General features: G+C 61.6%; 2 protein-coding genes across 4 annotated transcripts; one reads left to right on the top strand and one right to left on the bottom strand.

Moving 5' to 3' along the window:
• Window positions 1-2,172: 2,172 nt before the first annotated feature.
• On the bottom strand, window positions 2,173-9,138 carry TRAPPC3 (trafficking protein particle complex 3). 3 transcript variants are annotated; one of them, XM_035345686.1, is made up of 7 exons: window positions 8,981-9,092; window positions 7,385-7,432; window positions 6,226-6,323; window positions 5,233-5,332; window positions 4,491-4,673; window positions 3,653-3,835; window positions 2,173-3,622 (listed from the first exon to the last, which is right to left on the bottom strand). In XM_035345686.1, the coding sequence occupies exons 1-6, from the start codon at window positions 9,020-9,022 to the stop codon at window positions 3,716-3,718; spliced, it is 591 nt and encodes a 196-aa protein (XP_035201577.1). In that variant the 5' UTR covers window positions 9,023-9,092; the 3' UTR covers window positions 2,173-3,622; window positions 3,653-3,715. The 3 variants fall into 3 exon arrangements, with proteins under 3 accessions (XP_035201577.1, XP_035201578.1, XP_035201579.1); XM_035345687.1 differs by lacking the exon at window positions 7,385-7,432 and having other exon boundaries at window positions 8,981-9,138; XM_035345688.1 differs by lacking the exons at window positions 7,385-7,432; window positions 8,981-9,092 and adding an exon at window positions 7,778-7,802.
• Window positions 9,139-10,963: 1,825 nt separating this feature from the next.
• On the top strand, window positions 10,964-14,951 carry LOC118177697 (probable beta-D-xylosidase 2). Its single transcript, XM_035345679.1, has 14 exons — window positions 10,964-11,238; window positions 11,304-11,464; window positions 11,548-11,707; window positions 11,918-12,088; window positions 12,161-12,252; window positions 12,354-12,511; window positions 12,593-12,696; window positions 12,778-13,002; window positions 13,129-13,214; window positions 13,302-13,438; window positions 13,531-13,620; window positions 13,778-13,986; window positions 14,086-14,292; window positions 14,363-14,951. Exons 1-14 carry the CDS (start codon window positions 10,978-10,980, stop codon window positions 14,648-14,650), a joined length of 2,349 nt encoding a protein of 782 aa, XP_035201570.1. The 5' UTR covers window positions 10,964-10,977; the 3' UTR covers window positions 14,651-14,951.
• The last annotated feature ends 1,525 nt before the right edge of the window (window positions 14,952-16,476 follow it).

Genomic DNA, 16,476 nt, shown 5'->3' with positions numbered 1-16,476 from the left:
AAGGGGATGGGGGGAAAGGGGATGGGGGGAAAGGGGATGGGGGGAAAGGGGATGGGGGGAAAGGGGATGGATGCAAGGGGCTGGGATGCAAAGAGCTGGCATGGAAAAAGCTGGGATGTAAGGGACTGGGATGTAAAGGGCTGGGATACAAAGGGCTGGTAATGCTCCTTCTGCCCTCTGCGGGCACCACCACAGCTGCAGCAGCTCTGCAAGCTAAAATTGTGACACCCCAAGCACCCGGAGCCCCTGCCCAGCACCGGGTCAGGATGTGACACCGTGAAGGGCACCAGGCTGGGTCATGCAGGATCCGTCCCCTCCCGTCACTGGGATGGGGTCCTCGGGATGCTCCCCGTGTCCCTGCTCGCTCCCCCTCTCGCCACTGTCACCCCAAACAGCCCGCGGAGATACGAAGGGCTGCAAGCTGCCTCTCCTCCTGCCAGGTGAAACCGCTCAGCAGGAACGTCTGTGACTCCCACAAGTCAACTTTCCCCTCTGTGGTATGTGTCCAGGGGTCAGGCCTGGCACCACATGAAAGTGGAGGGTATTCAATAACCTAGAGCCGTGGAAAGGCTCCGCTCCAACCCCAGCCCTGTTCGGGCTTTTATTGGTGCAGCATGCCTTTCCCCATTTGTTTCCTATAAACAGCACATGGGAATATTTAGTAGCTTTCAAACCGAGCTCTTTGCGTATTCTCCCTCGTCTACACCGAGCTACTTGGTAGTAGACACTTTTAATTTACTTAATGCAGTTTTTGCTTTTTGCTCTTCCAGAAGCTCTGGGCTGCTTTTGACCCAGCTGCCCCAGCAAATTACGGCACAGCTTTAGAATTTGGGGGGAGAGGGGGGCAAGCATGGGTGCTGAGGGAGGGATGATGAGCTGGAGTGAGCCCTGGGGCACAAAATACCCCCTTTTGGGTGCACAGTACCCCCTTTTGGGTGCAAGGAGACAGGGGAGCACCTCTTGCCCGGTGCCTGGCACTAAGGATTCGCTGCCCCTCGGTGCCAAGCTCCGTCTGCCTTCATCTGCCCCCCATCCTTGATGGGGTTGGGGGCAGCACAGGTGACCCCCGACGCCGTCCCTAAGCCCGGGGGCTCAGGGATGACCCCCGGCGTGGTTAAACCCTCTGCTTGGGGTCAAGGCAGCGAGCCTGCGCCCCGCACCATCAGCCGGGGCTACGAACCCTGCAGGATGGATGCAGGGGCAGGGGGGACGCAGCAGCGTGGAGGGCCCCAGGGCTGCTGCTGCACAGCTGCCTCTGCGATGAGCCAAGGCAGGAGCCGGAGCTGGCGAGCTCTCAGCACCCTCTGCCGGCTCTGCCGCCCGGCCCTGGCCTCTCCTGCTCGGGAAGGAGCAGGGCTCCGGCCTCTGCTCTGCTCTGCCCCCAGGTTCAGCACCCGCTGCCACGGCACTGACGTGGAGAAGAGGCCATCCCAGCTGGCCGGGGCCCTAAACCCCGATCTGCTGGGTGCTAACGGAGATCCGCACCCGAAGCCAGCAGTAAGCTTGCTGCTCGCCCCACCAAGCCCCTCTCTGCCGTTGCATTATTCCCCCAAATTGATGCTGAACCCCTCCAGCTGCTGGCAGGAGCCCCAGGGGTGCCCAGTGCCGAACGCTGCCGGGCTCTGCCTGTCCCCTGCAGGCTCCTCAGCAGTGTTTGTGCAGCTGGGGTGAGCAAGGATGGCTCAAACGCTGCTCCTGGAGAGCTGGCAGCTCCCACTCAGCACCCGCCTGACAGCAGCACCCACACCCAGCTAGCACAGGAGCAGGGCACAGCCGCCTCCTCCTGAGATGCTTTTTCCCCCCGCTGTGAATGACCCCAGAGAGCGTTTCCTAGCTGCGAGCTGCAGAAGTTGGCCGCAGGCTGACAGCAGAGGCTCTGCTAACGTGCAGGGCCGGCTATTCACCGGGCAGAAAAAGGCCGCTGCTCAAACAAGCAAACATTGACTGTCTGGTTTCCCAGCGCTGCCCCCGAGCACCACCCCCAGCCCCAATCCCTGCGTGCGCTGAATGTCGGGCAGGTTCCCTTCGGGCAGCAGCTTTCACACGGGCCAGCAGCCAGACATTCCTCGGGCTGCGCTCCCGTCGCCCTGCCAGCCCCGGGCAGGGAAGCAAAGCCACGGCGCTGCCCACGGCCCCTCGCCTCACCAAAAAGCAGCAGGGAGAAAGCAGAGCTGACACCGGGGTTCTTTTAATGCAATCGCTTTTAAAATGCAGCCTTAAAATGACTTACACGGCCAACAGTGGGAAACAACCCATCTTTTTCGCCTCTGCAAGGTGACCACGTGGCGCCTCCAAAACCCGTTAGCCGCAGCCACTCATCCTTTGGGTGAAGGGACTGGGTGACCAACCCACACGACTCAGTGCTCACCTGGAGAACCTCAGCTACCAGCAGCACTAACTGCACCCCTCTCTTACACCTTACACTCGGGCATAAACCTACAGAGGCATCTGGCCTGTCAGCTAGCTCCCGTGGAAGTCAGAGCTACGGCCTTGAGGCTCCTAGTTCTGCGGATTTGCGCCTTCATGCTATGTAAAGTGGTTCAAGAACTGAACGTCTGACATGCTGAATATGATGGCAGAGGAAAGTGGATTTCCCAGTATCTCGCTTTTTGAAAGCTACCACCACCTTGTGTATTTATTGTACAGAGCAGCAGGTGTCACAGACTGCCGCTGTTCGCCAATTCACTTACCACGGGAAATTCTGTTTTAGCCTAAACGTCTGTGTAAGAATATACCCCAGCAGCTCCTCCACACCGTGCAGTGTTTATACATGGCACAGGAGAGAAAGCTCACTTGCTGAAACGCCTTTAATACCTTCCAGTTGTTAGCCTGAGTTTCTAGTTCTGCACACTCAGCACACAGCCCCAGGCTGCGCATGCTGTAGGGCAGCAGGGGCACGACAGCCGCTCGTTCTTTTCCTCCATTTGAAATATTCAGAGGCTTTCCCCAACAATTTGCTGGTCCTGCCCTTCCACGAGGGGAGTTGTGGGACTACGAAGCCCCATCAGAGAACGGCGTAGCTGAGTCTGCTTCCACAAATGCTGCTGGGGGAGGAGAACGAGGCCACGTGGACCCCCTGAGGCTGTGGGTGCTGCGTGACAGCGCTGCTCTCCGGGAAAAGGAGCTTCCCGAGAGGGTGCTGTGCACCCAAGCAGCTCTCCCACATCACCCCTTGTACCAAGCTTGCATTTTACTAGTAACTTCAGAATCAAGAAGCCAGTTTGGTCTACAGAAATGCTACACGCTTGTCTCCAAGTGAATTTTGAACAACTTTTTAAGGGCAGCGTTAACAGGGAATCAGTAGGCTCTTACAACTTGGTCTCCAATTCCTGCTGTAAAACCTGGGTTCAAATTTGGACAGACTGGAGCTTTTTTTAGGGTTGGAGCAGTTCTTGCACAGCCAAACGTCACAATTAGAAACTGAGCGTAGAAAGATTTCCCAGGGGAATATGAAAATGACATCACCTTATGAAAAAGCTTCAGAATGAACCTGTGAAACAAACAGCAACCAGACAACTCTTCTACAGAAGATGGAAGTAACGGTAGAAGAATATAACAACATCTTAAACAGTCAGTGAGTCAGTCTGAACGTACAGGGGCACTAGATCCCTACAGATCTGTGATGAAAACACTATATCCCTACAGATCTGCAGTGAAAGCTAACGGCCAAAACCAGCTGGTCCCCCCCAGTCCCAAAGGGAGACTGGGCGGCGTTTCACTCCTCGCCAGCTGGGAGGTTGTCTTCAATCCTCCTGATGAACTTCATTCGGATTTCTGTGACGCTGTCCCCTTTCAGCGTGTCCTGGACAAACTTCACATCCACGGCCATCTGCACCTAGGAGATGCGAGAGAAAAGAAGAGCTGTTACCTCCCTTCTAACAGGGGCTTCCCAGCCGATCCTGAAGCACCAGCCTCCGAGGACACGACGTGCACTGCAGAGCTCCAGGGAAGCACTCATTAGTTTCAAGATCACATCCTCCTCGTACGTCGCAGCCTTTGGTGGACAGCAGGCACCTTGCCTGACAAAAGAACCCCAACAGAGCAACCAGGACTCCCTTCAGAGATCAGAGTCCAATTAACCCCACCACTCAGGGCTACACGTCCTGCTGCTCCGTGCACGTTCCTCAGAACTCACAGCTAAGCAGGAGATAATCAAGCCTACACAGGCTCCTACATTTGAGACACAGCTGTTGTCTTGCTCAGCAACTTCCCATAGCAGCTACAAAAAGAGGATTCTGAAGTTTCATAAAAATTCCAAGAGATACGAGTGTGTGTACGTGAGATGAAGGGGCTTGGTGAGAACTTCTGGGGCTCTAAGCTGCCACATGCAACAGCAACCAAACTCTCCTGTGGCTATGCTCTTCTCCTTAGAATTAATTTCAGGTCCAAACCAAACACAGAAGTCACAAACACAGACCAGACATTGAAGTTTCTGCCGACAGCTGGATCGTTCGTGTCTGTATCTCACTGGAAGAGAGACGTTGGCTCACCATTTCCAGGGCACCCCGCAGCACTCCACACAGCAGGTTGGAATAGATGAGAGTTGAGTGGTTGTCAGGGAGCTCCACGAAGTCCACCAAGGGGTTGTTTTCCAAGATCAGGGAGAACTCGTCACCGCCAGGACTCCAGTTGGTGATGCTCGGGGTGATGCCCAGGTACATTTTAAACGCTATCTGTTACGTCAAACAGAAAACAAACAAGAACGTGACACCCACAAAGTAACAGCACCACTTTGATCTCTGTCAAATACTGAAGGGTTTTGAGAACACGGCTCCTTTCTCCCAGTTACCACAGGTCAGTAGAATTTAGGGATCTAACAACGTCTTTTTCCTCCCCAAAATCACAAACTCTCAGCACAGTGAGTAGCAAACACATGCAAATCCTCACATGCAAAACCAAGGGGAACAGAAGGGCCTCCTCACGGAAAGACGTCCGCGGGCACCCCCTTGATCAGATTTCTTCGGGTTCTGGATGTGCTCTGCTCTGTTTGCAAGGGACTCCAGACGAGGTACAAACTGACACCGAAGGGGCTACTTAAGTTCAGCTACTGGGTAGCTACCAAACACGTTTTAGGAAGTATTTCTCACTATTTGCCTTCTCGCTCTGTACTAGAATCCCATTTGGACTCATATGAGAGCACACAACAGCCCCCTGCACACACACGCTGGGCACGCCACTCAAACAAATGCAAGAGGCAGTAACAACCCAGCGCAGCTGTGCTTCCACGGTTACCTTTGCAATAACATCTGCGGTTTCACGGAAATCGTGGCATCTCCCAACGTTGGACCGCGCCAGGAAGTCTTCTATCAGCCGAACACCTATGTTGTAACCCCTGTGAGCACACAGAAAAGCAACAAGCTGCAGGTGAAAGAGCACAACTTCAAAAAAAACCACTAATATTTACAAAAGAAGACACTGGAGGATAAAAAAGCATATAGATCTGGAAGTATCAGTATTAAATACCAATCAGTCTGCCAGGTTTTTACTCTGAGAGCATGCGGTGGTTTCACCATGCCAGGCAGCTGAACACCACAACCGCTCTCTCACTCCCCCTCCTCAGATGAGGAGGGGAAGAAGTAAAGGAAAGAACAACTCACGGGTTGAGATAAGGATGATTTAATTAAAGAGAAAATATATATATATATGTGTGTATTATTAGGGAAATATTATTATGAATTAAACAATTCAACTAAAGGGAAAAAAGGGAAAGGGGAAGAGGGAGGGGGAAAGGGAATAACTAAACAAAACAAGTAAAGGCTGTGTGGAAGTGCAGAGGAAAGAAATTACTCTCTACTTCGCACAAATGAGCGATGCTTGACCACGTCCTTGAAGCAGGGCCTCACCGCACGTAGCCGGTGTTCAGGAGGAGGACAGACGTTTTTGCAACGAGAGCCCACCCCTCCCCTCTTCTTCCTTTTTCCACCTTTTATTGCTGAGTGTGACATCATATGGTATGGAATATCCCTTGGGTTGGTTCAGGTCAGCTGCCCTGGGGATGTTTCTCTCTCACTTTTTGCCCACCCCCTAGGAGGGTCAGAGAGAGTCCTGATGCTGTGCCAGCACTGCTCAGCAGCAGCCACAACACCGGTGTGACCCCACTGCTGCTCTAGCTACACGTGCGGAGCGCAGCACTGTATGGGCTGCTGCAGGGAAAGTTAACATCCCAGCCAGACCCAGTACACAGATGTGCCTCCTGCCAGTCCCCGCTGCAGCGGATGCACTCACATTTTGTCGAGCTGCTTGTTGACGTCCTCGTCGTTCTCGTAGTCCTTGCACAGCTGGGTGACCAGAGCGCCGTACGTCAGCGTGAAGAGCTCCGAGTTCTAGGCAGAGGTAAAAGGGGTTTAGCACGAGCTGCAAAGAAAACTGACAGCACTGCTGCGTCTGTGTCCAGCGCTGCTTCGGGTGGCCTGGAGAGGGGGAACAGAAACCTGCAGTCTCAAAGGTATTTGCTGCTTAACAGGAGAGGTCTCGGATCGTGTTTTGGCAAGGCAACTTTGGCCTCTTTGGAAAGAGAAATGCTCCTCCACTTGGGACAACCAAGCACTTTTGTTCTCTCCCTCTCTCCACACCCAGCACTTCCATCAACACGGCCCAGACCTGGCCTGAAGAGGCAAACCAAGCGGCCCCAGCCATTCCTGGCACTCTCATGCGCTGCCAGTTAGCAGCTCCCTGCCTCAACCAGCACACCCCCGGGGAACTGGAACGACACCTCCTGGCCACCTCGCGTTCCTTGCCAAGGACCTGAAGTTGTTTCAGCCAGTGACCTCCAGGTGAAGGGGGCTGCGGCTCAAACCGTGCCTCTTACCTGTGTTTAGAAACGAGCTGCAAATGGCCGGCATTGCTTGGGCTCAGCTTTTTGTCCTTTCAGTGGGACAAAACACGCTCCTCCACTCACAGATACCACCACATTCTGCTGCCAGGAGGTGGTGATGCACAGCCGAGCCCTGGAAAGTTTTCTAGGCACCTAATTTAGGTTAGGCATTCGAATCAGCTCCTCAGACCCAAAACAGGAACAGCACGGGGTGTTTTCAGGGCAGGTCAGCAGATGCATCCACGTTCTGTGCCTGGCTAGGATCTGAATTACTTGCGCCTGCTTTGCACGGACTCGCAGAGAACACAAAGGGAGCGTGCCTCCTCTCGCAGCCGCCACCAGCACAGCTCCTGCGTGTCACCGCACACTTTCTCGGGAGCCATTAAGCCAGACCAGCGGTTACACGGCTGCAAAACAAAGGCTGCACCAGGCTTTAGCTTTTCACAGAGCCCAAAAGGAGCGTTCGGGAGCCAACAAGCCATCGTCCTTCAGCTGGTATTTCTGCTCTCGGTTTTAGCAGTCAGAAACAGTACAGAAAGTCTAAGCTCCGAGTAGAAGCCTCTCACCTACCATGAGATGCATAGATGCAGAAGGTGAAATGAATGGCAAATACCAGTACTACAGAATGAAAGCAGGAGGCAGGCAGAAAGGAAGGGAAAAGAGACAACGTCAGAGTTCAGTGACAACACCCATCCCACTTCATTCCAAACATGTTCACACAGAGACAAACAGCAGGAGGAATCACTCCCAAACTGCAACGGTCAACAAAGAGAAACCGGGTCTGTTAGGAGAGCCGGGGAATTCCACCTTGTCACCGCCATTCACGAGGTCAGCAGCAATCAGCTACCAGAAGACTTCAAGCACCCGAAAAGAACCAGCCAGGCTCCGGCTATTTGTGCTTAATTTTAGACCTAAATAATTGAAACATTCTTTTTTGAGGCTATTTGTTTGCTTTTTACTTACAAGTCGGCCTTCACCTTGAAAAGATTGCTTAAGTCGATGGTACTCAGGAATGACAAGGTGGAAGTCTCCTTTAACTCAGCTGGAAGAGTCAGATATTTGGCAGAGAAATTTAACAAACATGCGAAGAAGGGCACGTCAATTTGAAGGATATGAGTAATTTTAGAAAGGACGGGGCTTGGCAGCTGGAGGGAGTAAGGGTGGGGATGGAGAGGTCCAGCTGTTACCAGCCCCAGCTGTTGTCAGTTACTGCACGAAGCCACAGTGCTGTCAGGCCCCCGTGTTAGTGCTGCAGTTTAGGAAACTTTCAAGTGTTGTAATACGGAAAATTTCTAAATTCTTATTTGTAACTAACTCTCCATTTCCAGTCAGCGTGGTGGGATTAAAGTGCCTGAAACCGTTCCCTTATTTATATTTTTCACTCTGCTGGTCAGTGAGTAGTCTGAGCGGTTTATAAAGGTTCCGTGGCTACAAAAGTGCCAGAATCCTAACAAGAAAGCATGAGTTCCTCAAATACAAACCGCTGCCCCCAGAGAGTGCTGCTGTGGTGGGGACAGGCAGGAGCTGGGCCAGGACCTGCTGCTCAGCACCCACCTGGGGGCTGCCACCCACGCCCCCGAGGGGAAACATGCAAAGAGCAGGGAGAGAACAGGTCCGATACTTGCAGCTGAACGGAGAAACGCAGGATCGGGAGGGCTGGAAAAGACTTCCAGGATCACCTGGTCCAACCCCCCCCCACCCACTAACCCATGTCCCCAGGCACCACGTCCAACCTCTCCTTGAACACCCCCAGGGACGGTGACTCCACCACCTCCCTGGGCAACCCGTCCCAACGCCTGACCGCTCTTGCTGAGCAGAAATGTCTCCTCATTTCCAGCCTGAACCTCCCCTGGCACACCTTGAGGCCGTTCCCTCTGGTCCTGTCACCGGTTACCTGTGAGCAGAGCCTCCCCTCCCGCCCCCCCCCCACCTTTCCGCACCGAGCAGCAAGGCCTCAGACAGCAGCACTGCCCTGCCAATTAACCAATTCTCTCTGCCCCCGAGCTAATTACCGCCCCCGAGCTAATTACTACCCCGGCCCCAATCACTGCCCGTGCCCTAATTGCCCCAGCCCCGCTCACAGCGCGGCCCCGGGCGGCAGAGGCGGCTGTATTGGAGCTGCCGAGCCCTCGCACGGCCCCGCGGCCGGCCGGGCCCTGCCGTTACCATTTTCTTGCTCTCGGTGCCGCGGCCGGCCTGGCGCGACATCCTGCACGGCTCGGCCCGGCCCGGCCCTGCCCGGCCCGCTGCCTCGCCCGGCCGCCGCGCAAAGCACCACGGGACTCGTAGTCCGCGCCGCGCCGCCGTCCGCGCTGAGCGCCGCGCGCGGAACTACAAATCCCGCGGTGCAACGCGGCAGCGCCGTGCGCATGGAGGTGAGGGGTGTGGAACGGGGCTTCCCGGCATGCCCAATGCGTCACGTGACGGTGAGGAGACTACAAATCCCGGCGTACAGCGCGGGTCAGCTGACTCCGCTCCCGGCAGGCGCAGGGGGCGGATGGGAGGGAGGAGGCTGCGCGCCGCTGGGGGGCGCCCACGCGGGGGCTTAATTGCAGTCATTAAGCACAGAGCAACGCCCTGTGCGTGGGGCCGTGCCGAGGTGTGGGTGCTGCGGCTCCGTGCCCAACCCCTCCTGCACCGTGAGGTCCTTGCCCTGGGCTGCGTGCCTCCCCCCGGAAGGAATTCAGTGTTTTTGGTGGGGTGTGCTCAGCTTCTGGGGCTTCCCTGGCCCAAAGCGAGCCAAAATCAGTAAAATGCACATTTCTGACTCCCCGTATACACGTTCCCTGGTTTGTCTGGCTTTTCCCCCACACACGCATTCCCTGGTCTTTCTCCTCCAGGAGCAGAGGCTTCGTGCACTGCCCCGGCACAGAGCTGATCCCAATTGGGCTCCCCTCCCTTGGCACCTGCCCTCGGGGTCCCGCTGCCACCCCGCGAACCACGGGCAGAGGCTGCCTGGTGCCAAGCTCCAAACCTCGCCGTGCCGTGTCCCCGCCACGCTGGGGGCACGCAGGGGGGCTGCACAACGCTGGCACCGCGGCAGCCTCGTCCCCGGGGACGTGCGAGCACAGTGCTGCAGGGACCTGCGTGCCGTGGGCGCTCTTGGAAACAATCATCTCAAAACTCTTGGAAGCAATCATTATCATACTACAGCTATTCATTTATCTCCTCCTGTCCAGATGCGTGGCTCTGCACGGATGAGTCTGGGGCTGCTGAAGGGGTTTTATGGGAACCAGGAGCTGCCACCCAGTTCCCTCGGCCAAAGGGAACCTGGCAGCAGCAGCTGGGGCAGAGGCTTCTCAATATTTCTGCTCTGGCTTCTGCCCCCCGGAGCACGGCTGCTTCCCTTCGTGGCCCTGCCGGGAGCACCCAGGCCCAGCAGCTGGGGACAAGAGCAGAACTGGGGCAAGCGGTGCCCCCGAGCACGGGGCCGTGCCGCACAGCCCTGGGCTGCAGCAGGGCTCTCCCAGGGCTGGCTGTGCCTGTCCCTGCTGCGGGGCTGCCCCTGCTGGGGATGTGGGGGGGTGAAGCAGGAGCCAGGGCACAGACGTGGGCTGCCACCTGCCACCGCGGTGGGGATGGGTGACGGTGCCAGCACACAGGAGGGCTCTGTGCGCTCAGGCCAGCCCTGCCGTGCTTCTCTTTCTGCTCCTTCCACCTTGCACAAGGTCCCAGGGTCTGTGACCGTGCAGGGGCAGCCGCGGTGCCAGGCTCCTCACCAGGGACAGGGCAGCGCCAGGCTCCTGGGCTGCGTGCCACCAAGTGCCGCCCTGCCAGGGGCACGAGCTGCCCACGCCTCCCCCGGGCGTGCCACGCTTTTGCCCCCAGTGCCCCCTGTGCTGCCCTGGTGCCGTCTGCAGGGACTGGCAGCCCCGCTCTCACCCTGAAATACGGTCCCTAAATTGCATGCCACTCAGAGGGCGCCGCCTGGGTCTCTGGGGATTTGGGGGGCTCTGTTTGCAGAGGGTCTGTTCGGGGGGGATCCCATGAGCGTGGCTCTTCCCGTTCCCTTCCCAATCTCTCCCAGAGCCCCGGACCCCGCTCTGCCCCTGCCGCAGGGCCGGCAGCAGCTCGCTCCGCCCTGCCGAGCTGCACGCACCCAGCCAGGGGCTGGGAGCACCGGAACGGGGCTGAGCCTGGGAGCCCGAAGCGAGCCGAGCGCCATGGCGCGCCGAGCCGCGTCCCCCCGAGCCGCGTCCCCCCGCACCGCAGCCCCGGGGGCTCCCTTCCTGCCTCGTCCCGTCCCGGCACGTCCCAGGGCGGCGTTAACGGGGCTCGGGGCCGCCGTGGTGCTGCTGTGCGTGGTGCTGGGCCCCGAGCCGAGCCAGGCTCAGCCCTTCCCTTTCCGAGACCCAACGCTGCCCTGGCACCGCCGCCTCGAGGACCTGCTGGGCCGGCTGAGCCCCGCTGAGATGGTGCTGCAGGTGAGGGCACGGCGGGGGGCGGCGGGCACGGCCCCCAGCCCCTGCTCAGCGCCTGTGGCCCGCAGGTAGCCAGGGGGGGAGCGTTGGGGAACGGCCCCGCGCCCCCCATCCCGCGCCTGGGCATCGCGCCCTACAACTGGAACACCGAGTGCCTGCGGGGCGACGCGGAGGCGCCCGGGTGGGCCACGGCTTTCCCCCAAGCGTTGGGGCTCGCCGCTGCTTTCAGGTACCGGCGAGTGGCGGTACGCAAGGTGGGATGGGGACCCCGCTTGCCGGCGTGTCCCGACCCTCCCCGTGCTCTGCCCGCAGCCCCGAGCTCGTGTACCGGGTGGCCAACGCCACCGCCACCGAGGTGCGCGCCAAGCACAACCACTTCGCTGCCACCGGCCGCTACGACGACCACACGGGGCTCAGCTGCTTCAGCCCCGTGCTCAACATCATGAGGCACCCGCTGTGGGGCAGGAACCAGGTGCCGGGGTGGGCAGGGGGGTGATGGGGTCGGGGGGCAAATGGGGGGCAGGATCCGGCCACCCAGGGCCGTGCCCCAGCAGCCTGAGGGTGGCAGCAGCTCCGCGGGCGCTGGCTGCGGGGTGTGAGGGTGGGGAGGCTGGGGAAGGGTCCCCAGGGGGAAGCACAGCAGGGACAGCAGTGACCCGGCCTCGCTTCGCCCATGTGCCAGGAGACCTACGGGGAGGACCCGTTCCTGAGCGGGGAGCTGGCGGTGAGCTTCGTGCAGGGGCTGCAGGGCCGGCACCCGCGCTACATCAAGGCCAGCGCCGGCTGCAAGCACTTCAGCGTGCACGGGGGCCCCGAGAACATCCCCGTCTCCAGGCTCAGCTTCGATGCCAAGGTGAGGGCGGCGGGGGGCACGGGACGGCGGGCAGCCCCCCTCCGATGGGTGCTGACCCCGTCTGCGCCACAGGTGCTGGAGCGAGACTGGCGCACCACCTTCCTGCCCCAGTTCCAGGCGTGCGTGCGTGCCGGGTCCTACAGCTTCATGTGCAGCTACAACAGGTACGGAGCGTGCTGGGGAGCTCGGGGGGGGGGGGCTGCACGGGGAGGTCTGTGCCCCTCCAGCTGCCCCATTGGTGCCGTCCCCGTCCCTTCCCCATCAGGATCAACGGCGTTCCCGCCTGCGCCAACAAGAAGCTGCTGACGGACATCCTGCGGGGCGAGTGGGGCTTCGAGGGCTACGTGGTGAGCGACGAGGGGGCCGTGGAGCTCATCATGCTGGGGCACCGCTACACCCGCTCCTTCCTGGAGACGGCCGTCGGTGAGCAGGGGGGGACGGGCAGGGGGTCCCAGGGCGCCGCGCAGCCCTGACTGGTGGTCTCCCTTCTCACCGGCACGGCAGCGTCGGTGAACGCCGGCTGCAACCTGGAGCTGTCCTACGGGATGAGGAACAACGTCTTCATGCACATCCCCCAGGCCCTGGCCATGGGCAACATCACGCTGGAGGTCAGCGGGAGGGAGCCGGGGCTGCTCCGGGCTCCGGCTGCCCCGTGCCGAAAGCTCGGCTGAGGCTTTGGCACCTTGCAGACGCTGCGCGCCAGGGTGCGGCCCCTCTTCTACACGCGGCTGCGGCTGGGGGAGTTCGACCCCCCAGCCATGAACCCCTACAGTGCCCTGGACCTCAGCGTGGTGCAGAGCCCCGAGCACCGCAACCTCTCGCTGGAAGCCGCCATCAAGAGCTTCGTGTTGCTGAAGAACCAGCGGGACACGCTGCCCCTGCGCGCCCGCGACCTGCCCGGCAAGCGCCTGGCGGTGAGCGCCGCACGGAGATCCAGGGCTGCCAGCTCCGTGCCCCCTGGTGTCCCCGTCTTTGGGGAGCCCCGGGCCACGTGGCGGGGGGCTGCGGGTGCCCGTCCTCACCCTCTCTGCCCCCTGCAGGTGGTGGGCCCCTTCGCGGACAATCCCCGGGTGCTTTTTGGGGACTACGCGCCGGTGCCGGAGCCGCGGTACATCTACACGCCCCGGTGAGCCCGCGGTGCTGGACACCCCCTTCCCTGGGGCCGGGGGGCACCGTCCCTGCTGCCCCCTGACCCCGCCGTCCCCTGGCGCAGGAGGGGGCTGCAGATGCTGCCGGCCAACATCAGCTTTGCGGCGGGCTGCCGGCAGCCGCGGTGCCAGCAGTACTCACGGGCAGAGGTGGAGGACGCGGTGCAGGGAGCCGACGTGGTGCTGGTGTGCCTGGGGACGGGTAAGTTGGGAGCTGAGGGCACGGGCGCTGCCCCTGGGGCACACGCACGCGGGGACGGGGTGTAAGGGGTTGTCCCTTGGCTCCCGGCGCAGGGATAGATGTGGAGACGGAGGCGAAGGACCGGAGGGACCTGGCGCTGCCAGGCCGCCAGCTGGAGCTGCTGCAGGACGCCGTGCGGGCAGGTAGGGCTCTGGGGGCCGCATGGTGTCCCAGGGGCAGGGCCAGCAGGGCCAGGACAAAGAAAAGGGCCTCCGCGCCATGCAGCTGGGTGCCACGCGTGCCCCATCCCGTGGAGCTGATTTGGCACGGGGTTTGTGGTGACACCCCGTGTCCCTGCAGCCGCCGGGCGCCCCGTCATCCTGCTGCTGTTCAACGCGGGGCCCCTGGACGTGAGCTGGGCGCAGGCACACGACGGCGTGGGGGCCATCCTGGCCTGCTTCTTCCCCGCCCAGGCCACGGGGTTGGCCATCGCCAGGGTCCTGCTGGGCGAGCAGGGGGCTAACCCCGCCGGCAGGCTGCCAGCCACGTGGCCAGCGGGCATGCACCAGGTAAGGGCAGGGCCGGCAGCGCCCCGCAGCCCTCGGTGGTCCCGGAGGGGCTTTGGGGTGCCCCGTCCAGCCTGCACCTGATGGCCCCGCTTCCCGCAGGTGCCCCCCATGGAGAACTACACCATGGAGGGGCGGACGTACCGCTACTACGGGCAGGAGGCCCCGCTCTACCCCTTCGGGTACGGCCTGTCCTACACCACCTTCCAGTACCGGGACCTGGTGCTGAGCTCCCCGGTGCTGCCCATCTGCGCCAACCTCTCCGTGTCCGTGGTGCTGGAGAACACGGGGCAGCGGGACGGCGAGGAGGTGAGCGCGGGGCCCGACGGGGTACGGATGGAGCCGGGGTCCCCTCGGCTGAGTCCCGTGGTCCTTACAGGTGGTGCAGCTGTACCTGCGGTGGGAGCAGCCGTCGGTGCCGGTGCCCCGCTGGCAGCTGGTGGCCTTCCGCCGTGTGGCCGTGCCAGCCGGCCAGGCGACCAAGCTGTCCTTCGGGGTGCTGGCCGCCCAGCGCGCCGTCTGGACGCAGCACTGGCACCTGGAGCCCGGCACCTTCACCCTCTTCGCCGGTGGGCAGCAGCCGGGCCAGCAGACGCGGGCGCCTTCGGAGGTGCTGAGCGCGCGGTTCAGCGCCAGCGGGGCCGCACGGCCGCTGCGGGAGTGCTAGGGGTGGGAAGGGGCACGGGGACGGGTCCTGGGCACGGGGACGGGTCCTGGGCATGGGGTCCTGGGCACGGGGACGGGTCCTGGGCACGGGGATGGGTCCTGGGCACGGGGACGGGTCCTGGGCACGGGGACGGGTCCTGGGCATGGGGTCCTGGGCACAGGGAGCGGGGGGAAGGAGGAGGCTGCTTGGACACGGGGAGCGCAGCGCTCTGCCTTACAATAAAGTGCCCAGCGCTGCTCCAGGAGGCTGTGTCAGGTCAGGATGGCTCGCTGCCCTGTGCTGCGTGGTGGTGCCACCCCCAGCGCACCCTCACCGCGGTTCAGAGCCCCCCCTGATTGCCCTGAGCTGCTATGGGGTTGGCTCCAACGCAGGGTTTGGCCATTCCCACCGCTGCCTCTTTGTCCCCCCCGTGCTGCCCGCATCCTGCTCCTCGCTCTGCTGAGCCCTGCCGGGGACGGATCCTGCCCTGCCCCCCCGACTGGGGGGAGACATTCCCCCCTGCCCCCCCCCCCCAGGCGCAGGGAATGCGCTGGAGCTGGCCCAGGCGGCTCCGGGCAGCTATAAATAAATAGGGCCGGGGCGCACGTGGGTCCGGGCAGCCGCAGGGCACGGGCAGGGTGCGGGGCTGCAGCCTTGCCCCCCCCAACCCCAAAAACAGGGTCCAGCAGCGATGCTGGCAGGGGGAGCGGGGATTTGGGCTCTCCTGGGGGTGTTGTTGCAGGATGAGGCCCCCTTGGCCCTGGAGCTGTGGGGCTGGAGGATGAGGTGGGGCTGGCGGGGAGCGCATGAGGCTGCCCGGCACCGGCACCATTACATCAGGGCACTAATTACAGATGCTGCCCGGGATAATTACAGAGCTGGGGCAGGGCAGGGCAGGGCTCAGCCCGGCGCTGGCCCATTTATCACCTGCCCCCACGGGACACCGGCCCGCAGCAGCGGGGCTTTGGGGCTGGCTGCGGTGCCGACCCCATAGCGAGCAGCTCGGGGGCCGGACCCTCGGCCCTGGGTTCTTCTGGGGCACTGCCCCATAGCTCGGGGGGGTCAGCACGGAGCTTTTTGGGGCCGGGGGCTCAGATCAGCCCTCGTGGCCACGGCACGCAGGGCAGCGGGATGGGAGCAGCCTGGGGAGGGGGCAAAGTCCTGGGGTGTGGGGCAGAGGGGGCAGGAGGGTTGGGATGGGGTTGTCCGTGCGGCGCTTGGCCCGCTGATGTCCGCCCCGTCGGCAGGGATTTGTTTGCCCCCCTCCCCTCCCCGCTTGCCCCCAGCCTCCCGCAGTGCCGGCAGGGCAGCGGCCACGCAGCAGCTCTAATTACCTTAATTAATAACCCTTTGATTTGAGGGGAGCTCAGCGCCCCGCTGGCTTCCCTGCAGGCAGAGCCACTCGGGATCGGGGCGGGGGGGGGGATGCTGGGGCTGAGAGGGGACAACCTGGGGGGCAGCCCCCTCCCCAAACCAGCCCTGGGGAGTGGGCAGGGGGCATTGCCCTCCCTGCCAAGCGCCCGGGGAGCGCTGGGGCTGGCTTTGGGGCTGGCTTTGGGGCTGCGCGGCGTGCTCGTGATGAGCTCATCGATTTTTCCATGAGCTCGGGCAGGGCGGCTGCTCCCAGCACCCACAGGAGCGGGGTGGGGGGGCAGGCTCAGCACCCCCTGCCTGCAGCAGGGCACTCGGTGCTGCCTGCCTCTCGTACAAGCCCAGCACGGCTGCCGGGAGCCCTCGGCATCGCCGCCCGTGCCGGGAACGCCGGTGGAGCGCGGCACCAGGGCCCGAACCTCCGTGGTGGCCCCTTCCTCGCCGTGCCCCCCGCTCCGGGCTGGCTGGGGGACGCT

Source organism: Oxyura jamaicensis, chromosome 23 (assembly GCF_011077185.1).
Source record: "Oxyura jamaicensis isolate SHBP4307 breed ruddy duck chromosome 23, BPBGC_Ojam_1.0, whole genome shotgun sequence".
NCBI lineage: Eukaryota > Metazoa > Chordata > Aves > Anseriformes > Anatidae > Oxyura > Oxyura jamaicensis.
This window is presented reverse-complemented; position numbering and strand designations above follow the sequence as displayed.